Raw genomic sequence first — 24,425 nt, 5'->3', positions numbered from 1 at the left:
TTAAAGTTTAAAGTTCCAAGTTAAAAGAGAACTTGGAATTCCAGTGCAAAGAGAAATGTTAAGACAAATCATAGAAAAATACTGATAAGGCCTGAATTGTTTTTTAAGTAAGAAATGTTTTAAAATAATTCTTTTCAAGCTTCAGAGGTGCTAGAAAGCCTGCCAAAACAGAAAACGAGGACGTATTAACAGATTGGCATTAATGAAACAGAAAAACTAATTTATATTCAACAGGCACTATAATCATGTGGTTCTCGGTGTCAATATTTGCTGGAGTATTTTGTGTCTGCCCTTGAGTTTAAGGGAATAGAACAGGGAACCTGATAGGTGACAAATAGTCTGGAGACTTCATCTAGACACAAGCAAGCTTGCATACTTCAGGCCCTTAGCTGCTCGATTTCTTAAAGTTCACTGTGGGCTCCATGAAATATTTGTTCTGTAGAATGTACAAGCAGATAGCTAAAAGAGAGCACCTGGGAGATACCAAGTAGAGCTTGGAGGGTGAAGGTTTACTTCTGGGAGTTATTTATGTGAGGCTAAAAAGTAATCATGAGTCAAAAAAATTTCAAATGTTTCCAATGTTTGTTTGCTTTTCTGTTTTGTTTTGTTGTACGTTTTTGTGCTTGTTTTTGTATTGTCTCTTGTAGGATCCTAATCATGAAAATAAGTATGATAAATTACAAGTCGCTGTGGGCACTGTTGTTTATATTAGCCTCCTGGATCGCTTTTACAGTTTTCCAGAACTCCACAAAGGTAGGAAATGCTTTATTTATGTGGTTTACAAAAGCTCATTTTTGCTTGTTACCTCATCTGTTCTAGGAAAGGCTAAACTACAAGACTTGTAGATCATAGGAGGGGAGTTTCAACAGCTAGATACCAAACAACATACCTGATAATCATTAAGCAATATGTGAGAGGATAAATACTGTGTGTGTGTTCACACATACACATTCTTTCTTTGTCACAAATAAATGCATTGCACTTATCTTCTTGCAATGCTTACCTCATCTTTTTACTTTCTTTAAGGGAACATCTGAAGAACAGAATATCTGTATTTTTGGGTTTTATTTGTTTGTTTTTAATTTTTAATTTTTGTGGGTACAAAGTAGGTGTATGTATTTATGAGGTAGATGAGATATTTTGATACAAGCATACAATACATAGTAATCACATCAGGGTAAATGGGGTATTCATTGCCTCAAGAGTTTATCTTTTCTTTGTGCTACAAACAATACAATTATACTCTTTTCGCTATTTTTTAAATGTAAAATAAATTATTGGTGATTGTAGTTACCCTGTTATACTATCAAATACTAGATCTTATTCATTCTGTCTAATCATATTTTTGTACTCATTAACTAGCCCCACTTCACCTCCATGCCCCCACTACCCTTCCCAGCCTTTGGTAGCCATCATTCTACTCTCTATCTCCATGAGTTCAATTGTTTTAATTATTAACTTCCACAAATAAAAAAGAACATGCAAAGTTTGTCTTTTGTGCCTAGCTTATTTCACTTAACATAATGACCTCCAGTTCCATCCATGTTGCTGCAAATGACAGAATCTTGTTCTTTTTATAACTGAATACTACTCCATTATGTATGTATACCATATTTTCTTTGTGTATTTGTCTGTTGATGGACATTTAGGCTGCTTACAAATCATGGCTACTGTAATTAGTACTGTAATAAACACGGGAGTGCAAGTAGCTCTTGGATATACTGATTTCCTTTCTTTTGGGTATATACTTAGCCGTGGGATTGCTGGATCATATGGTAGTTCTATTTTTAGTTTTTTGAGGAACCTTCAAACTGTTCTCTATAGTGGTGTACTAATTACTTTCCCACCAACAGTGTACAAGGGTTCCCTTTTCTCCACATCCTCACTAGCATATGTTACTACCTGTCTTTTGGATAAAAGTCATTTTAACAGGAGTGAGATTATATTACATTGTAGTTTTGATTTGTGTTTCTCTAATGATCAATGATGTTGAGCACCTTGTAATATACCTGACTGCCATTTGTATATCTTCTTCTGGTAAGTGTCTATTCAGATCTTTTGCCCATTTTTTAATTGGATTGTTAGATTTTTTTTTGCTATAGAGTTGGTTGAGTTCCTTGTATATTCTGGATAGTAATCCCTTGTCAGATGGATAGTTCGCAAATATCTTCTCCCATTCTGGAGGTTAACTCTTCACTCACTTGATTGCTTCTTTTGCTGTGAAGAAGTTTTTAGTTTTATATAATCCCATTTGTCTATCTTTGCTTTTGTTCTCGGTGCATTTGAGGTCTTATCCAAAAATCCTCTGGCTACTCCAGTGTCCTGACCAGTATTCCCTATGTTTTCTTCTAGTATTTTCATACTTTGGGTCATACACATCAGTATTTAATTCATTTTTAACTGAGTTTTGTATATGGTGAGAGAAAAGGGTCTAATATCATTATTTTGCATATAGATATTCAGTTTCTCCAGCACCATTTATTTTAAATACTTTTGTTCCCCCATTGTATGTTCTTGATGACTTTGTCAAAAATCCAGATGACTGTAAATATGTGGATTCATTTGTGTGTTCTCTATTGTGTTCCATTGGTCTATGTGACTATTTTTATCCCAGTATAACACTGTTTTGTTTACTATAACTTTGTAGTATATTTTGAAGTCAGGTAATATAATGCCTTCAGCTTTGTTCTTTTTGCTCAGAAAAGCTTTGGCTATTCTGGATCTTGTTTCCATACAGATTTTAAGATTGTTTTGCTATGTTGACAAAGAATATTATTAGTATTTTGATAGGGTTTGCCTTGAATTTGTAGATTGCTTTTAGTAGTCTGAACATTTTAACATTTATTCTTCTAGCCCATGAACATGGAATATCTTTCTATTTTGTGTGTGTGTATGTGTGTGTGTGTGTGTGTGTGTGTGTGTGTGTGTTTTCCAGTTTCTTGCATCAATGTTTTGTAGTTTTCACTGTAGAGATCTTTCATCTCTTTAGATCAATTTATTCCTAGGATTTTTTTTTTTTGTAGCTACTGTAAATGAAATTGCTTTCTTGATTTTTTTTCAGGTTGTTTGGTATTGGTGTATAGAAATGTTACTGATTTTTTTATGTTGATTTTGTATCCTGCAGCTTTACTGAGTTTTTAAAATCAGTTCTGACAGTTTTTCATTGAAGTCTATGGGGTTTTCTAAATATAAATTTATGTGGTCTGCAAACAGGGACAATTTAACTTCCTTCCTTCCAATTTGTATGCCCTTTATTTATTTCTCTGACTTAATTTTCTTCTAGTCCTAGCTCTGGCTAGGACTTCCAATACTATGTTGAATGAAACTGGTAAAAAGCGGTCAACACTATCTGTTCCAGATCTCAGAAGGCTTTCAACTCTTCCACATTGAATGTGATGTTAGCTGTGGATTTGTTATACATGGATTTTATTGTTTTGAGGTACATTTCTTCCATACCTAATTTGTTGAGATATTTTTATCTGAAGCGAAGTTGAATGTTATCAAATGCCTTTTCTATTGAGATGATTATATGATTTTTGTTAAATGAGAAGGGTCCACCTGACAAATGGACTTTCAAAAAATTAGGGACATAATATACCCTGGTCAATATCTCAGATAATCCTTGCATCAAAGGCTGTCAGTCCAAACATATCCTGTTCACCCACAGATTTGTAGGTCACTACTTTTAGCAAACATCATACAGGGGTCTGGAATTCCATGAGGAATTTATTGTTTCGAGGTACATTTGGTGAAAGATTTTAAGGACTTTCCATTGGCTGGAGGCTGGCAAGTGGAGTTTGCCATATTCTGACTGTAGTCATCCTGAGAGCTGGAAAGTAAACCCTTGAGAAATGGCCCATTCTATTTCTGCAGGGGAGTACTGAGGCTTAATTTCTTTTATGGAGCCTTTCCAGGTTAGAGGGGCTTCAAGTTGATGCCATGAGGCTTTCTTGCTGCTGACTTGGCTGCCTGATCTGCTAACTTGTTTCTTTCAGCTATTTCTTTTGTTCCCTTCTGATGTCCCTTACAATGCATCACTGCTACCTCTCTCATGGAAGGAAAACTGAGGATAATAATCTGTTAGTTTCCTGGTGGTAATTTATAGTAGATTCATTAGTGGTAAGAAAGTGTCTTTCCTTCCAAATGGTAGCATGAGCATGGAGAACTAAAAAAGCATACTTGGAGTCAATGTAAATGTTAGCTACCTTTCACTTGCTTAATTCAAGTGCTCTTGTAAGAGCTATCAGTTCAGCTAGTTGAGCACTTACGCCTGGATAGAGAGGTGCACTTTCAATAATATCATTCAGAGTTGACTACTGGATATTCTGCCTTACGGGCTTCTTGCTCTACAAAGGAACTGCCATCTGTGAAGATGGTCCAGTCTGGATTTTCTAGGGCAGTTTCCCTGAGATTCTCCCTGGCTTCATAGATCTGTACCACAACTTGCTCACAGTCATGTTCAGGTTCCCCAGTTTTCTTGGGGAGGAAAGTGGCTGGGTTTAGGCAAGAACAAGTTTTTAACTGAACTGCTGACCCTTCTAACAGCACAGCCTGATATTTTAGGAGCCAACTGTCTGTTAGCCAAAGGTTCACCATAAAAGACAGCAATCCTGCTACATTATATGGGGCATAAACAGTTAAGCCATTTTCCCAGGGATAGTTTGGTGACCTCTAGTACCAGTAGGGCCAACATGGCCATTGCTCAGAGGCATGCTGGCCATCCTTCACCCACCAAATCAAGTTTCTTACTCAGGTAGCCCACTAGTTGTTAGGCTGGTCCTCAGGCCTGAATTAAAATTTCTATTCCCATTCCTTTCCTTTCTGATACATAAAGATTGAAGGTCCTCCCTACACGATGGCTGAGGGTTGGTACCTTAAGTAAGGCCTGCTTTAGCTGGCTAAAGGCCTTTTAAGCTTTAGGTTTCCAGGTTAGGAGATGAATTTTATCCACTTGAGTTTCTTTTATGAAGTGATATAGAGGATGACCTATCTCATCATACCCAGTTATCCATAGCCTGCAAAATCCTGTAATGCCCCAAAATCCTGTCAGTTGCTTGAGGATTTTAGGGAGGGAGAAGGAGGAAATGGGCTTAATTCTTTCTTCCCCTAATGCTCTGATCCTTTCAGAAGCACTAAACCAAGGTACTTTACCAAGGTTTTGCAAAGTCGGACCTTAGATTTTTAAATCTTATATGCTCTGTCAGCTAAGAAATTAAGAAGAGCTTTAGTGCCTTCCCAAGAGGTTTCCTCAGTTGGGGCACAGAGCAGTATATCATCCCATATTGCAAGACCCTTACCTAAGGATGGGAAAACTCAGAGAGGTCCTTTGACAATGCTTCTGTCCAAACAAATGAGGGATAATCTCAAAATCCCTGAGGCAGCACCATGCATTTTAACTGGGCAGTTTGGCCAGAGGGATTCTTCAAAGGCAAACAGGTATTGAGAGTCACGATGTAACAGTATGCAGAAAAAGGCATCCTTTAAATCTAGGACTGTAAACCATTTAGTTCCCACAGGTATTTGGATTAGCAAGGTATAGGGATTAGGTACTACCAGATGGGTTGAGACTATGGCCTTATTAATGAACCTCCATTCTGCATTGGGTTTTTGTGCTCCTAATATTGGGGTGTTGTAGGGACTGTTACAGGGTTTAAGGAAGCCCTGCATCTTCAGGTTATTAATAATGGCTTCTAGCCCTTTCTTAGCTTCTGGCTTTAGGCGATATTGTCTCTGATTAGGAAAAAAAGTGGGATCATTAGGATAGATCCAGACTGAAATAGTGGTTACAGCTCAACCTATTCTTCCTTGAGTTGCTCAGACTTCTGGATTGATATTAGCTTCCACTGGAGAAAAAGAGTTTTTCCTGGGGCTGGCCCCCATGCAAGCTAGAATGTCTCTGCCTAATAAAGGAGTGGGACTTTCAGGCATGATTAAAAAGGCACATGTAAATATGTCCCCACAACTGCAATTAAGGGGTTGAGAAAGACATATCAGATTAGAGTTTTTCTGAGACACCCCTCACCTCTCATGCTATGGGAAGAGGGTAGGCCTCGATTATAGAGGGGAAAAGAGAGGCTGGCTCTGGTGTCCAGAAGGAGGTCCACCTTCCTTCCTTCAGTTTCCAGAATTACCTGGACTCCTGTGCTGTAATGGCAGTTTGAGCCACTGGAGCCAGGGCTTGAGCCCCGGGACCCATCAGTCCAGTCCTACTGGACCATCTCTGAGACTGGTTCTGAACCTGTTGACCTCCATCTCTGGGGGCAGTCTGATCACCAGTGGTCCTCGTCACAGGCTAGAGAGGGTTCAGGTGGCTTCTTCTTGCTTCCTGGGCACTCCTTTTTAAAGTGCTCTGACTTCCCACATTGATAGCAACTCACAGATGCACCTCAGGGATCCCAGACTTTGCAAGCCTGCAAAGCAGCTACCATAGCCTCAGTCCTTCTCTTGTGTTTCCTCTCTTTTTTCTGGGCCTCTTCCTGGTCCCTACTATAAAAGACCAAGGTGGCCACCCTCAGGAGATTCTCCAAAATGCTGTCTGGCCCTATAGCCTACTTCTGTAGTTTCCTTCTAATATTGGGAGCTGCCTGTGTAATAAACTTGTCATTTAGAATGAGCTGTCCCTCAACTGAATCAGGGGACAAGGAGGTGTGTTTTATTAGTGCCTCTTTCAGCCTTTCCATAAAGGCTGTGGGATTCTTTTCTGGATTTTGGTTTACCATGGACAGTTTAGGGTACTTAAGAGGTTTGGCCCTAGTTCTTCATAGGCCCCCCAATATACACATTAAAAGGTATTTCCTTTTCTATTCATCTGTAATGTCACTGGGGTTCCAAACAAGGTGGTCAAGAGGTAGTGCTTCTCTTCCTATTGGGAATGATGCTTCCCCTATTTCTTCACTTTCCCTATTTTCTTTTTTTCCCTTTTGGCCTACTATAAGAGACATACTGTTCATCTTCGAATTTCTCTCCTGCCTGCAGAGCTGCCTGTTTTTCAGCTGCAGTTAGGGTCTGGCTTAGGAGCAGCATAACATCCCTCCATGAGAGGTTAAACACCTGAGTTAAATTTTGGAAAGCTTTTATATACCTATCAGGGTCATCAGAAAATCGGCCTAAGTCTCCCTTTATTTGCCTAAGATCCTGCAATGAGAAGGGAACCCTAGTGACATCACCTCCATTGAGCATATCCTGTAAGGGTAAGAGTGAAGCTGGGGTAGTGGGGAGTTTTGGAAATGGTGGAGCTGAAGGACCTGATGGCACAGCTGGAGGGGGCCTCAGAGAGGGAGGATAAGAAGAGCCTAGACACTCAATACTTGCCTCAAAGAGTTCCCCTGGAGGTTGCTTCTCTAGTTTTGGAGAATCATTCCCATTGGGTCCTCCTGATATGACTGCTGAAAGAGCTGAGCTGATTGTGCAATGCTTGCAAAGTTCTGGGTTGTCTCACAGGGTGAAGAAAGCCTGTACATAAGAGATCTCTGACCATTTGCCATCCCATCTACAGAAAACATCTAATTGTTGGATAGTATTAAAACCAAGGCTCCCCTCTGTAGGCCAGGCTGGTTGAAGATGGTAAGAGGGCCACACCCTTGTGCAAAAGAAAATGAGCCACTTTTTCTTCAGAGTCTTGGGGTCAAAGGAATCTCAGTGCTTCAGAAAGCACTCCAGAGGAGTGCAGACCAAAGATAGTCTGTTATTCATCTAGAAAGAGAAGCAAGAAAAAAGATGTCCCTTTAGTCACCTTCCTTTCCTTTGGAAAGGCCTAGGGTGGAGGGGAAGACAGTAGAGGGCATCCCCCCAACTGTTTTCCCTCCTTGGCTCCCTGAGCCTTGGCATCCTTTAAAGGTGCCATCCACTGATGCAGGCATAACCCTCAGCAATGAAACCAGAGGAACCAATCAATTGGGATTAGTCATGCTCACCCACGTGATTCTAGTCCTCCGCTGGTGATTTCCCTTTGACTTCCTAGACTTGTGTGATCTGCATGACTCCCAATAAATGGATCTCGAGAGAGACTGTGTTACACTTACATGTGGGCAATGCCCTTTAACGGAGAGAGAATGCAGGTTTGAGCTGTACAATTTGCTGTTATGGCCTGTACTAAAATATTTATTCTTAGGCAGTGGCTCTGGTTAACTTCCAGAATTAAATTCCCCTTACTATTTAAATACCATTTTAAGTGGAGGCAGAATAGGTGCTTTAAAAGAACATAGGAATCAAATGGTGGTTTTCCTGCTGATGGGACCGTGTTGAGACTAAAATTTGGTTTTGGAGGACCTTTTTCTCCTCATTGTTGAAGGCAGAGTTTTCTTGTTCACAGAAGGAGCATAAAGCCTGGTTTCTAGTAGAGGGGCACAAAAAGCAAGAATTGGGAAGCTAAGAGTGTTTTGGCAAATGGCCAATAATATGCCTAATGGGATAGGGTTCCTACTTTACTAGGTGGTGCTGTTGACCTTGAAATACAATGTGCTCTCCAGACCAAGGGTAAAGAGAAAGATGTTCACAGGGGGTGTGGGGGAGGGAAGGACGCCCTCTCTGCCTAGAAAATCACAAAAACAGTAATCCCATGAGCTATATTCCCAGGTACTATAGCATTTCCTGATCTTGCCTAACAGGATTACTTTACTGAATTGTAAAAATTGTCAAAGTATTGCATATAGAGAGAGGGTAGGAGACATGGAATTTGCAGATAGGAAAGGAGAAAAATTGCAATAGAAAAGGCTTGGAGATCCTGTTGCCATCATCCACCAGGCTGTTGGAGGCTGGAATTAGTCCAGAAGCCTTCGGGTAACACCAAGGTGTCTCCCTGGCCAGGAACCTTCAGTGCCTCTTGACCTCTTCCAGCCCCACATGACAGCTAGGCTCTCTGTAAAAGGAAACCAATTAGAAGCAAAGTCAACATTCCCAGCACCCTGAGGACACAGGGAGATTAGCTAAGTTCTCCCTGGCAAGTCTGTCCCCTGAGTCTTGTAAGGCTGGTAGCCATGCTAACTTTTTAAATGGCTGATTGAGGGCCCAGTATTTGGTTTGATTTTAAAAATGGAGAGCAGATGGCCTTGAAATGAAGGAGTTGGGGTCCACTCCTACACTCACCCTTCCAATGAATCTTCCTCAGATCCCAGGTGGGCCCCCACAATGAAACGGCATTGTTCATCTGGGATAATACCCAAGGTTCATTGTCTCACATCAAGGACATGGACATACAAGGAATGAGTTTATGAGCAGAGGTTTAATAGGCAAAACAAAGAGAAAAGCTCTCTTCTGTAGAGAGAGGGGTCTTGAGTGGGTCTTTTGGTCCACAGTGAAGTGCAGGAGATTTTATAGATGAGCTTGAGGAGGTAGTGTCTGATTTACATAGGGCAAGAAAGATTGGTCAGACCAGGTGTGCCATTTGCATAGCACGTGAAGAAGTTGGCTGTCCCACTCTAATCTTTTATTATGCAGATGGATTCTCTACCTGGCCAGCTCCATGTTGCCTGCTTTTTTACTGTACACATTGTGACAAAGAAAATGGAAGATGGGGCCTCCATGTTGAACATGCCTGGCCCTCAGTTAGCCCTTTTCTATTGACACAGCTGCCAGCATTCACCATACAAGCTTTCAGCTTGCTTATCTATGTTTGCAGCTTGATTTTCTGGGCTGCTCTTTGTTAGAAAAGAAATGACTTGGGGGCTCCTTTTTGTTAAAAAGGGAAGCCTTGCCAAGGACTCCTTTACCCTCACTGTCTACCTAAATAATTTCTTTCTAGCTCCTGTTTCATTTCCTTTATATATTTAGGTGTTCTGAATGTTAAATGTGTATATATATATATTTATATATATATTTCTCTTGATGAATTGATCCCTTTATTATTACATAATGACCTTCTTTTTCTCTTTTTACAGTTTTTGACTTAAAGTCCAATGTATCTGATATAAATATAGTGATTCCTGCTCTCTTTTGGTTTCCATTTGCATGGAATATCTTTTTCCATTACTTCACTTTCAGTCTATATGTGTCCTTAAAGATGAAGTGAATCTCCTGCAGAAGGATAGAATTGGGTCTTGTTTTTTTATAATCTACTCAACCATTCTATGTCTTTGGGGCAGGGAGTATAGAAATATACCATTTTATTACAGTCTCACAAAGATAAAAACAGTATCTCAAAACTCCCCCAATTCTGCAGGTGGAGGAGGGCAGGACACTAGCCTACCATCCTCCACCTGCAGAACTTGGGGAAGACAGATAGCAGTCAGTGTGAGTTTTCTCGCTCACTTGAGGCCAGTGAGAAGGTATGAGAATGGAACCAAACTAAAAATGGCTGATGTTACTTTAGGAGCCTGAAAAGAACAGGGCATCCTTGAAGACCCACCCCTTTTAGAATGCGCAATAAAGGCACCTTTCCAAAGCTACTAAGCAGGAACTTGGCATTTCAGTATTTTGTCTCATGTTGGCACAAAAGTATTCCTTTCACCCAGACCTGGCACCTTTTATGCTTCGGAGTTAAGACCTGCGGAGGGATGGGTGGCAAGGCAGCTCCTAGAAGAGATCACCCAGCACAGCTGCCCTGGGCTCAGGGTCTTGATTTCTGTCTAGTCCCTGGAACTATTTATATTTAATAAATTTTATATGAATACCTGGAGAAATAGAAAACATAAAATCTGAGGGTTTGGGAGAGAAAGATTGGGGACTAGGCAGGAAGCCAGAGCTGGAGAGCTTTCCTCAGGCCAGCTTGACCTGGTCCTTGACCTCTTTGGCTCCTGGCTTCTTCTCCTTTGTTTTTCTCCGCTTCTGTGACTTCTTTCTTCATCTCTGAGTCTCTCTTTTTCATCCTGTTTTAACCCTCTTGGATTTTCTGAAGATGGGAGAGATCTTGCGGCCACCCTCTCCCTCCTCATCAGAACCGAAGAACTCTTCCTCACAGGTAATTCGTCTGTCAGAGAAACAGATGGAGATGCTTGTCAGGGTCTTCTTCATTCTCAATGCCACCCTCTTGAGGGACAGCATCCTCAGGAATCACCTGCATTTGGACTGCAGATGGATGGGGCTGCATTACTAGGTTCTCAAACAGCCATTATTTAATCTTCTCCAGGTACTCATTAGTGTTCTAGTTAGTCATATTGGAAGGACTGATGTAGGGCTTGAAATATGGTCTGAAGTATTCAAACTAGTCATTGTATGAAGGCTCATTAGAAATCTCCATATCCAGAGCCACAGCTATTTCTTATTTCCAGCACTGAGCAACGTTATAAATGGTGTAACCACCTTCTGCCATCAACAGTATAGGCAGGTTGAAGCTCTTGACAAATTCCATACACTTGGCATGCGCTTTCATGGTCAGATTAAAGCAATCTAACTGATCCCTAAACAAGGCATCTGAGACATGCCATAAGACCATCACGCTAGACAGGAGCATCTCTATTACTTTGGACATGACCAGTTTCAAAATGGCCTCACAGGACTCATAATCAATCCCATCTAGGAGCAGACAGTTAACAGCATAATATCTGCCTTGCCAGTCCCAATATCCCATAGGTCCCCATTTCCTGGGAAGTACTCTCCATATTTATGAAAGGACACAGTCCTGACCTGGCCTGTAATATAGAAGGTCTCTTCCATGCCATCATCATGGTGAATATCAACATCAACATACAACACCCTCTGGTGATACTTTAGCAGTTCCAGGGTGGCCCAGATTGTATCACTGATATAACAGAAGCCAGATGCCTTGAACTTCTTTGCATGGTGCAGGCCCCCAGCCCAATTCACAGCCATGTCCATCTGCTGCTTATTAAGTTTCACAGCACTTGCCACAGAGCCACCAGTAGACAACTGACAGAAGTCAAACAGGCCATCAGATACTGGACAGTCCTCACTAACATTAAATCCCCGCATCTGCTTGCTGTGCTTGGACACGTAATCTGGACAGATGGAGCACAATAATTTAATGCAGTAATCACTGTGGTACTTGGTCATCTCCTCAGCATTGGCTTTGTGAGGGGGAGGGTTTCCATTTTTCAGTAGAACCCATAGTTGAGCAGCAAACTGTGAGTCATGCAGATTCAGTGAGGCTTCCTTGGGTGGGCTTGTCCATAATAGTAATTTCCAATATCCCTATCATAGTAGTAACAGACTTTCCTCCTGGTGCCCTGCCTTTGCGCCATCTTGCTCACCTCCTGTCCCTCTGTCCCTCCTGTCAGTCATTCTCCGTTCTATGTCTTCTTATTGGATAATTTAAATAACATTGACAATAGCATGTAAATAAATATTGAAAATCATAATAAGTAAAAATGACAGGAACAGAACTAGGAACAGGTTAATTTCATAGCATGTTACACTTCCTCTCATTTCAGCTCAGGTATGCTTTAAATTTATCCATCTCATATCACATTTGCTGTCATTTCAGATTTGGTCTGCTCTAAACTTACCCATCTCCCTCCATCACTGGAACAATTCCATAAAGTCCTTATTCCTTAAAGCACCACTGATACCATTAAAGCCACTAACAGAGACTGAACTCAGAATAAAGGAAATCATAGAAAAACTAGATCAGCAGATCCCACCCAGACCTTTCACCCACATGAACACCACTACCAGCGCCACACACAGCACAGCCACCATCCTCAACCCTCGAGATACGTACTGCAGGGGAGACCAGCTGGACATCCTGCTGGAAATGAGGGACCACTTGGGACACAGGAAGCAATATGGTGGGGATTTCCTGAGGGCCAGGATGTCCTCCCCAGCCCTGATGGCAGGTGCTTCGGGAAAGGTGACTGACTTCAACAATGGTACCTACCTGGTCAGCTTCACTCTATTCTGGGAGGGCCAGGTCTCCCTGTCTCTGCTGCTCATCCACCCCAGTGAAGGGGTGTCAGCACTCTGGAGTGCAAGGAACCAAGGCTATGACAGGGTGATCTTCATTGGCCAGTTCGTCAATGGCACTTCCCAAGTCCACTCTGAATGTGGCCTGATCCTAAACACAAATGCTGAATTGTGCCAGTACCTGGACAACAGAGACCAAGAAGCCTTCTACTGTGTGAGGCCTCAACACATGCCCTGTGCTGCACTCACTCATATGCATTCTGAGAACAAGAAAGTTTCTTATCTTAGCAAACAAGAAAAGAGCCTCTTTGAAAGGTAAAAATAATTACTTCTTGAGACTACGTGTGCAAATATTGTGATTTGGCCTATATACTGATCCAAAGAAAAGTCTTGTGAGTGCATCAATTTTGGGTGTCTTTAGTAAGAACCTTTTGGGAAAGGATCTGTGAATTCATTTAGAGACAGTGCCCATTCTCTAGTAATCCACAAACTTTTTGAATATTTAATTCTTATCAATGAGATAAAAATATATACAGAATAAAAACTAAAAGAAAATGAGAAATGCACATTTGTATATGTGTGTGTGCTCTAATACATTTTTTCTGCATCTCAATAAATCCTCTTACATGCCTTCCGGGTAACTGTATCCCATAGCCTAATAGGTAAAGAAATGGAAATTTACTAAATGGCCTGAAACTGTAGGCATAATAATTGACTTATCTCTAAGAAATAACTGAGGCACTGGATAATCTAGTTTCTGTATGTTTCCTGATTTGAGGCCACCTACAGATTAATTTCTGTATTTGTGTCTTTAAGGTCAAATGTGGGTGTAGAGATTATGGAAAAATTCAATACGATTAGTGTCTCCAAATGCAACAGTAAGTACTCCTGTGTTTGGTGGGTGGTGCCTAGTTTTAGACTCATTTAAAGGGTTCCTTCTTTCTACTGGATTTGTTCACTGTTTCAGTCCTATCAGCACTCTGTTCATCTGGCTTATCTAAGGTTGGCCAAGACACCAGTTATCTAGGTGAGTGAATAATTGAATCACTGGGATATCATAAGCCTATTTTAGTAACTGTAACTCTCATCATCAGTCTATTTGTCAGTCAGTGAATTCCCTGCCCGATTTATACAATAACCTTTAAGTGTTAACTCTTTCCCAATTCTGTACCTAGTTCTTTACCTCACCACAACACCCCTCTTCATACCACTGCCATCACCTCTTCCCACATCACCACTAGCCCATCACCATCTAGAGGTTTCCAACCTGCCATCTGGGTGTCAATTTATTATAATCCTTCCCTCTGGATCTTTGCCACCTTTCAAACAATTGTTAGCATACAAAATAGAACTTCCACACTTATATTTACTAATTACTCTCCAATTTCTTTGAATCCAAATAGCCTAGGAAACTCCTATCTAAAATGATTCAAGGCAAGAGCTTTTATGTCTCTGCAAGTTCAGCATTAAAACCTTGCTAATCACAAAAAAAAAGAAAGAAAGCCTTGCTAATCACTAATAAACCTATCTACACTGAAGTCTAAATACGTACCTAGATATAGAAATGTTGTTTTTCACTACACATACACGAGTACACGCATACCACTTATTAAAATATTAAACTACTTCTCTCGGTTGATTAATAATCACTGCCCCAAACCTGCCATGGGCTCCTCACCATCATGGCTTCCTCACCATCATGGCGACCTCAACACTTGGATTCCAAGACTCTTCTAAACCCCTCCAAGACTGAGGGGTTAATCCCTGGCCCATCTTGGACCTCCAAGATACTGTACAGCCTATAGCCATATTCATTTGGATTGGCCAGTTCCCAAGTCAAACTGGTTGTTAGTATTTTTTATGTCACCTTTATTTAACTCAAAGGATTTGTATTTTGATAGTGGCATTTAAGACACTTACAGTGTGACAAACTTAGGGGTAAAGTGAGCTAAAATGATAGGATAATTGAGCTTCCATTCCTATGCAAGAATTCATGATTTTACTTTCATAGAAAGGCTAGAAAATACTTAAATTTTCCCCCAGAAAGCCATTTTTTTCTAGGAGGAAACATATACTCTTATAATGAACATTAATGCACATTATTTAGGAAATTCACATCACAGAAAAATTTTTATTAAAAAAAAAGTCTGTTCCATTAAGAGAATACTTCAATAAGACTTTTTCCACCATTACCACCACCCTTACCCCCTCTTAGGATACTTAGAGGATAGAAGGCTCTTAATAAATACTGATGGGTAATTTGATGTCTTAGAAGATCCTATCTTACTGATTCTTTGGCAGAAGAAACAGTTGCAAAGAAAGAGAAATGCAAGGTTGGAATGACATCCACAATCCCCAGTGGGCATGTCTGGAGAAACACATGGAATCCTGTCTCCTGTAGTTTGGCTACAGTCAAAATGAAGGAATGCCTGAGAGGAAAGCTCATATATCTAATGGGAGATTCCACGATCCGCCAGTGGATGGAATACTTCAAAGCCAGTATCAACAGTATGCCTCAGTCTAAGTTATAATTCTTACCCTTTTCAAAAACTTCCTTTCCATTTCAAAGGGGAAAAGGGAATATGGGAAATGCCTCGTTATTTTTCATATTCCTCAATCACAACACACCAAAATTTTTCACAAGGCATTGTTATCTTTCCTTTAAAAAAAAAGACAGCTATCTAACTGGAGGGAAACCAGCATAGAAAAAGGTTTACTATATCCCTATCTCTGCAGAATTCACACTTCAGTATGTACCCAGTAGGCTCAGAAAACTATTAATGGAGCCAAAGATAACTTAAGATATTAAATTGTCCAGCTTCTAGAACCAGCATAATGATTAAGGGTATGATTCTAAAACCAGACAGCCTGGGTTCAAAACCTGACTTCCCTACCTCCTATCTGGGTGACTTTGAACAAGTTACATAACCATTCCATCCCTCAGTTTTCTCATCTGTCAACTAAAGATGAAAAGAATTTCTATCTGGTAAAATAAGGTAATCCATACAATGCATTTAGAATATTGCTTCTCACATGGTTAAGTTCTCTTTTGTGCAAGGTATCATTACTGTCATTATTACCTAAGAGAAGAGATGTCAGAAGTGAAATAGACTGCATCAGGTAGGCACAAGTAAAGTATGGGTTTGGAGTCTAACAGACCTAGGCTGTGCTATTTAGAAACAATGACTTTGGGCATGTTATTTATTTTCCCTGCCTGGTGTTTCTCATCAATCAACCAGGAATAATAATAGTGATATAGTTTAACTGATTATCCCCTCCAAATCTCATGTTCAAACATGATCTCCAACACCAGAGGTGGGACCTAGTGGGAAGTGTTTGGGTCATGGAGGTGAATCTCTCATGAATGGCTTGGTGCCCTCCCCATGGTAATGAGTGTGTTCTTGCTCTGTCAGTTCATGTGAGAACTGGTTACTTAAAAGAGCCTGGCATCTCTCTTGTTCCCTCTCTCACCATGTGACACACTGGCTCCCCTTCCCTTCTGCCATGACTGAAAGCTTCCTGGCCTCACCAGATGCTGAACAGATGCTGATGCCATGCTTGTACAACCTGCAGAACCATCAGCCAAATAAGCCTCCTTTCCTTATAAACTACCCGGCCTCAGGTATTCCTTTATAGCAATGCAAACAGACTAATACAAGTTTGTATAGAAGATTAAGCGAAGTAATGGATATAAAGTATTTAACACATTGCAAGGCGTAGTGGCACATAGAAAGTGCCCAAAAAACCAATAGCCATTGCAATTGTTATCATTACTTAATTTAAGGGTCAGGAATAGAATCCAATTGCTAAAATCCTAGTTCAGTTGCTCTATTTACCAAACCAAGAGTGCACCAGTAATAACTCCGAATTTGCTAGTAGACCTTAGCAACCTCACCTACAAAACCACTATTGGCTGTCCCTCTATGACCCCGGATCCTGGCTCTCATCACTGAGAGAAATGCAGTAGCTGTGGCTCCATCCTGGCCTTCCCAAAATGAGGCCACTCATGATCTCAAACTTAGAAGGAAAGTTGATCCAATAAAAGTAGGAAAATTGGTAGGGCCTTAGTTCTAAGTAATAAGAAAAATTCTCAACAGAAGGTTTAAATTGTCAACTCAAAGAGCTTTAAATTGTGATCTCTGGTAAATGACTAAACTCCTAGGGAAACCTCAATTACCTCATCTACAAAATTCAGGGTCTAGTAACAGCCTTTAGCATCATATTCCATAACAGTGATTCTCTTAGGTCATATAAAGGACTGAGTTATGGAGTTACCTACCTCTTCAACTCATCTTTTAATTTGTCATAGAAAAACAACTGTTGTACATTGTGTTAAAAGTTAAATTCTATGGCCAGAGTGTGATTTGGAAAAGAAAACTGAAGTAAGTTGGAAGCAGAGTGAAGAAAATAGCTCTACCATTTTCCTCCAACTTACCCTAGAGCATCTCTGTTTTCCAGCCTCACTGGGTTAAGTTTTCAAACGTAGCCCTTTGCTTCTAAGACAATCCCGTGTTACAAAGCATCAATAATCCTTCTCTGCACATTTTCCTCAAAAGTTCTAACTACAAGGCAGTTAGCCCTGCTGTTCTGGTAAAAGTCTAATTAATATGATGAAAATGGAAGAACTTCATTTCATTCTATTCATATGTCAATTAAATATACATGAGAGGATCCTTGAGGTTAATGGATAGATCAGTCCAAATAAATGCTTTGTATATTGTAAAGGGTTCCACAAATGACTAGTAATACTTATTATTATAGTAAGGCACTTAATATTATCCCATGCATATGTGAAGGAAACACAGAAGTACAGAATATAATTTCAGTCTTGAGGGAATTTAAACAGTGGCTGGGGAAATAGGGTTTACATATTTTTTTATGAAAAGACCATCAATTAGTACCGTTCTCTATCCTCAAATGAGTTTAGTCTACAGTCAACAAAATGTACAAAAATAATATCTACAAAACTGACCACATAATCCTCCAAGGAAGTTACTTCACTACCTTTCCATCCCCACTCCACTAGATTCCACATGATTCTATAAGGTAGCATGAACACAATCTCTCACATTTACATACACTTTTTTAATTTTTAATTTTTTTATTTCAGTAGGTTTTTGGGGAGCCAGTGGTGTTTGGTTACATGGACAAGTTCTTTAGTGGTAATTTCTGACATAGTGATACACCCATCACCCGACCAGTGTGCACTGTGCCCAGAGTATAGTCTTTTATCCCTCATCAACCCTGAACCTTTCCTCCGAGTCCCTGAAGTCCACTGTATCATTCTTAGGTCTTTGCATCCTCATAGTTGAGTTCCCACATATGAGTGAGAACATACGATGTTTGGTTTTCCATTCCTGAGTTACTTCACTTAGAATAATAGCCTCCCATTCCATCCAGGTTGCTGCAAATGCCATTATTTCATTCCTTTTCATGGCTGACTAGTACTCCATAGTGTGTGTATGTGTGTGTATAACATTTTATATATATACAACATTTTATATATAATATATATAACATCTTATATTATATATATACAAATAAAACATTTTCTTTATCCTCTCATTGATTGATGGGCATTTGGGCTGGTTCCATATTTTTGCAATTGCAAATTCTGCTGCTATAAACATGAGTGTACAAGTATCTTTTTCGTATAATGATTTTTTTCCTTCTGGGTAGATGCCAAGAAGTCAGATTGCTGTATCAAATGGTAGATCTACTTTTAGTTCTTTAAGTAATCTCCACACTGTTTTTCATAGTGGTTGCACTAGTTTACATTCCCACCAACAGTGTAAAAGTGCTCCCTCATTACTGCATCCATGCCAACATCTATTGATTTTTTGAATATGGCTTTTTTTACAGGAGTGAGGTGGTATCACATTGTGGTTTTGATTTGCATTTCTCTGATAGTGATGTTGAGCATTTTTTCATATGTTTGTTCACCATCTGTGTATCTTCCTTTGAGAATTGTCTATTCATGTCTATAGCCCACTTTTTGATGGGATTGTTTTTTTCTTGCTGATTTCTTTGAGTTCTTTGTAGATTCTGGATATTAGTCCTTTGTTGAATGTATAAATTGTGAAGATTTTCTCCCACTCTGTAAGTTGTCTGTTAACTCTGCTGATTATATCTTTAGCTATGCAGAAGCTTTATAGTTTAATTAAGTCCCATCCATTTATCTTTGTTTTTGTTGCATTTGCTTTTGGGTTCTTGGTCATGACGTTTTTGCCTAAGTCCATGTCTAGAATGGTTTTTCTAATATTATCTTCCAGAATCTTTATGGCTTCAGGTCTTAGATTTAAGTCTTTGATCCATCTGGAGTTGATTTTTGTATAAGATAAGAGATGAGGATCCACTTTCATTCTTCTATATATGGCTTGCCAATTATCCCAGCACCATTTGCTGAACAGTTGAATAGGGTGTCCTTCCCCAACATTATGTTTTTGTTTGCTTTGTCAAAGATCAGTTGGCTGTAAGTATTGGGCTTTATTTCTGGGTTCTGTATTCTGCTCCATTGGTCTGTGTGCCTATTTTTATGCCCGTACCATACTGTTTCAGTGACTATGGCCTTATAGTATAGTTTGAAGTCAAGGAATGTGATGCCTCCAGATTTGTTCTTTTTGCTTAGTCTTGCTTTGGCTATGAGGGCTCTTTTTTGGTTCCATATGAATTTTAGAATTGTTTTTTCTAGTTCTGTGAAGAATGATAGTGGTATTTTGATGAAAATTGCATTGAATTTGTAGATTGCTTTTGATAGTATGGTCATTTTCACAATATTGATTCTACCCATCCATGAGCATGTGATGTGTTTCCATTTATTTGTGTCATTTATAATTTCTTTCAGCAGTGTTTTGTAGTTTTCCTTGTAGAGGTCTTTCACATCCTTGGCTAGGTATATTCCTAAGGATTTTACTTTATTTTATTTTATTTTATTGCAACTATTGTGAAAGGGGTCGAATTCTTGATTTGATTCTCAGCTTGGTTGCTGTTGGTGTAAAGGAGAGCTACTGATTTGTGTATATTAATTTTGTATACTAAAACTTTGCTGAATTCATTTACCATTTCTAGGAGCTTTTGGGATAAGTCTTTACGGTTTTCTAGGTATACTATCTTATAATCAGCGACAGGAAGTAAAAAGATTTCCTCTTTACCGATTCAGGTGCCCTTTATTTCTTCCTTTTGTCCAACTGCTCCAGCTGGGACTTCCAGTACTATGTCGAAGAGAGGTGGTGAGAATGGGCATCCTTGTCTTGTTCCAGTTCTCAGAGGGAATGCTTTCAACTTTTACCCATTCAATATTATGTTGGCTAGGGGTTTATTGTAGATGGCTTTTATTACCTTAAGGTATGTCCCTTCTATGCTGATTTTGCTGAGGGTTTTAATCATAATAGATGCTGGATTTTCTCAAATGCTTTTTCTGTGTCTACTGAGATGATCATGTGATTTTTGTTTTTAATTCTGTTTATATGTTGTATCACATTTATTGACTTACATATGTTAAACCATCCCTGCATCCCTGGTATGAAACCCACTTGATCATGGTGGATTATCTTTTTGATATGCTGTTGGATTTGGTTGGCTAGTGAGGATTTTAGCATCTATGTTCATCAGGGATATTATTGGTCTGTAGTTTCCTTTTTTTGTTGTGTCCTTCCCTGGTTGTGGTATTAGAATGATACTGGCTTTACAGAATGATTTAGGGAGGATTCCCTCTTTCTCTATCTTTTGAGATAGTGTGAATAGGATTTGTATCAATTTTTCTTTGAATGTCTGACAGAATCAGCTGTGAATCTATCCTGAACTTTTTGTATTGGCAATTTTTTTATCACCATTTCAACCTCACTGTTTGTTACTGGTCTGTTCAGAGATTCTGTATCTTCCTGGTTTAATCTAGGAGGGTTGTATATTTCCAGGAATTTATCCCCTCTAGGTTTTCTAGTTTATGTGTTTAAAGGTGTTTATAGTAGCCTTGAATAGCCTTTTGTATTTCTGTGGTATCAGTTGTGATATCTCTGATTTTATTTCTAATTGAGCTTATTTGGATCTTCTCTCTTCTTAGTTAATCTTGCTAATGGTCTATCAATTCTATATATCTTTTCAAAGAACCAGCTTTTTGTTTCATTTATTTTTGTATTATTTTTGTTTCAGTTTCATTTACTTCTGCTCTGATCTTCATTATTTATTTTCTTCTGCCAGGTTTGGGTTTGGATTATTCTTGTTTCTCCAGTTCCATGAGATATGACATTAGTTTATCTATTTGTGCTCTTTCAGACTTTTTGATGCAGGCATTTAAGTCTATGAAATTTCCTCTTACCATTACTTTTGCTGTATCCCAGAGGTTTTGATAGCTTACATCACTATTATGGTTCAGTTCAAAGAATTTTTTAATTTCTATCTTGATTTTATTGTTGACTCAATGATCATTCAGGAGCAGGTTATTGAATTCCATGTATTTGCTTAGTTTTGAGGGTTCCTTTTGGAGTTTATTTCCAATTTTATCCCACTGCGGTCTGAGAGAGTACTTGATATACTTTCGATTTTCTTAAATGTACTGAGACTTGTTTTGTGGCCTATCATATGTTCTACTTTGGAGAATGTTCCATGTGCTAATGAATAGAATGTATATTCTTCAGTTGTTGGGTAGAATGTTCTGTAAATATCTGTTAAGTCCATTTGTTGTAGGGTATAGTTTAAGTCCATTATTTCTTGGTTGACTTTCTGTCTTGATGACCAGTCTAGTGCTGTCTGTGGAATGTTAAAGTTCCCCACTATTATTATGTTGCCATCTCTCATTTCTTTGGTCTATTAGTAATTGTTTTGTAAATTTGGGAGCTCCAGTGTTAGATGCATATATATTTAGAATTGTGGTATTTTCCTGTTGAATTAGTTATTTTATCATTATATAATGTCCCTCTTTGTCTTTTTAATCTGCTGTTGCTTTAAGGTTTGTTTTGTCTGATACAAGAATAGCTACTCCTCCTTGCTTTTGGTGTCCATTTGCATGGAATATCTTTTTCCACCCCTTTACCTTAAGTTTATGTGAGTCCTTATGTGTTATTAACAGGTGACTTTCCTAAAGACAACAGAAACTTGGTTGGTGAATTCTTACCCATTCTTCCATTCCGTATGTTTTAAGTGGAGTATTCAGGCCATTTACATTCAATGTTAGTATTGAGGTATAAGATACTGTTCTATTCATTGTGCTACTTGTTGCCTGAATACCTTGATTTTTTTTTTCATTGTGTTATTGTATATAGGTCCTGTGACAATTATGCTTTAAGGAGGTTCTATTTTGGTGCATTTTGATAACTTGTTTCAAGATTTAGAGCTCCTTTTAGTAGTTATTGTAGTGCTGGCTGATAGTGGCAAATTCTCTCAGCATTTGTCTGGAAAAGATTATCTTTTCTTAATTCATGAAGCTTAGTTTCACTGGATTCAAAATTCTTGGCTGATAATTTTTTTGTTTAAGGAGGCTAAAAATAGAACCCCAATCCCTTCTAGCTTGTAGGGTTTCTGCTGAGAAATCGGCTGTTAATCTGATAAGTTTTCTTTTATAGGTTACCTGATGCCTTTGCCTCACAGCTGTTAAGATTTTTTCCCTTCCTCTTGACTTTAGATAACCTGATTACCATGTGCCTAGGCAATGATCTTTTTGTGATGAATTTCCCAGGTGTTCTTTGAGCTTCTTGTATTTGGATGTCTAGATCTCTAGCAAGGCCAGGGAAATTTTCCTCAATTAGTCCCTCTAATATATTTTCCAGACTTTTAAATTTCTCTTCTTCCTTGGGAATACCAATTATTCTTAGGTTTGGGCATTTAGTATAGTCCCAGACTTCTTGGTGGATATGTTCATTTTTTTTTAAATCCTTTTTTGTCTTTGATGGATTAATTCAAAAGCCTTGTCTTTTAGCTCTGAGGTTCTTTTTTCTGCTTGTTCAATTATATTGCTGAGACTTTCCAGTGCATTTTGCATTTCTCCAAGTGTATCCTTGATTTCCAGAAGTTGTGATTGTTTTTTATTTATACTATCTATTTCACTGAAGAATTTTCCTTTCATATTCTGTATCATGTTTTTAATTTAAGTTGGACTTCATCTTTCTCTGGTGCCTCCTTGATTAGCTTAATAATTGACCTTCTAAATTATTTTTCTTACAATTCAGAGATTTATTCTTGGTGTAGATCCATTGGTGGTAAACTGGTATGATCTTTTGTGGGAGTTAAAGAATCTTGTTTTGTCGTATTACGAGAATTGGTTTTTGGGTTTCTTCTCATTTGGGTAGACATGTCAGAGGGAAGATCTGGGATTCAAGGGCTGCTATTCAGATTCTTTTGTCCCACAGGGTGCTCCCTTGATGTGGTTTAATCCTCCTTCCCCTAGGAATGGGGCTTCCTGAGAGCCAAACTGTAGTGATTGTTTTTGCTCTTCTGAGTCTCACTACCCAGTGGAGCTACTGGTCTCTGGGTTGGTACTGGAGAATGTCTGCAAAGAATCCTGTGATGTGACACATCTTCAGGTCTTGCAGCCTTGGATACCAGCACCTGCTCCAGTGGAGTTACCAGGGGAGTGAAGTGGACTCTGTGAGGGTCCTTCGTTGTGTTTTTGTTTAGTGTGCTGGTTTTGTGTTGGTTGGCCTCCAGCCAGGAGGTGGCACTTTTAAGAGCACATCAGCATCCTATAGGCAGGATGCAAACTTGCCCTAGGGACACAGTTTTTCAGCATCTCAGAGAGGCTGCAGTGGTGATCCTATTCATTCAAAGGGTCTATGGATTCTCCTGACTTTCCTGGTATGTTCCTGTGGTAGTTACTGGAGCAAAAGTTCATGATGTGAGTCTCCACATGCTGCTCTGTCTGTCCAAGTGGGAGCTGCAAGCTAGTCGTGCCTCCTATCCACCATCTTAATCCAAGAAACTACGTAACACTTTGACTGTTCAAATAATTTTCAAAAACATCTCCTCATCTAAACCTATAATAAATTAGACATGATTAGCTTATTTAATTATACCAATTAAATCTCTTCTATCTTTATATCTACTCAATCTTGGTAACTATATCCTCATTTTATTTTGGGATTGCCTATTTGTTATCAGCACTGAAGTCAGTGGATCTGCATGAATCTGGAAAATTGCAACACCAGCTTGCTGTGGATTTGGATAGGAACATCAACATCCAGTGGCAAAAACATGGTTATCCCTTGGTAGGATCAATGACCTATTCAGTCAAAGAGATGGAGTACCTCACCCGTGCCATTGACAGAACTGGAGGAGAAAAAAATACTGTCATTGTTATTTCCCTGGGCCAGCATTTCAGACCCTTTCCCATTGATGTTTTTATCCGAAGGGCCCTCAATGTCCACAAAGCCATTAAGCGTCTTCTTCTGAGAAGCCCAGACACTATGGTTATCATCAAAACAGAAAACATCAGGGAGATGTACAATGATGCAGAAAGATTTAGTGACTTTCATGGTTACATTCAATATCTCATCATAAAGGACATTTTCCAGGATCTTGGTGTGAGTATCATTGATGCCTGGGATATAACAATTGCATATGGCACAAATGATGTACACCCACCTCAACATGTAGTGGGAAATCAGATTAATATATTGCTAAACTATATTTGTTAAATAACA

At 39.2% G+C, this 24,425-nt stretch overlaps 1 protein-coding gene and 1 pseudogene across 1 annotated transcript; one reads left to right on the top strand and one right to left on the bottom strand.

Moving 5' to 3' along the window:
• Positions 1–654: 654 nt before the first annotated feature.
• On the top strand, positions 655–24,425 carry NXPE4 (neurexophilin and PC-esterase domain family member 4). The gene is made up of 5 exons (XM_050756842.1): positions 655–753; positions 12,377–13,110; positions 13,612–13,673; positions 15,097–15,303; positions 23,884–24,425. The coding sequence occupies exons 1-5, from the start codon at positions 658–660 to the stop codon at positions 24,417–24,419; spliced, it is 1,635 nt and encodes a 544-aa protein (XP_050612799.1). The 5' UTR covers positions 655–657; the 3' UTR covers positions 24,420–24,425.
• On the bottom strand, positions 10,747–12,176 carry LOC126935444 (histone deacetylase 1-like; annotated as a pseudogene).

This window comes from Macaca thibetana, chromosome 14, assembly GCF_024542745.1.
Source record: "Macaca thibetana thibetana isolate TM-01 chromosome 14, ASM2454274v1, whole genome shotgun sequence".
NCBI lineage: Eukaryota > Metazoa > Chordata > Mammalia > Primates > Cercopithecidae > Macaca > Macaca thibetana.
This window is presented reverse-complemented; position numbering and strand designations above follow the sequence as displayed.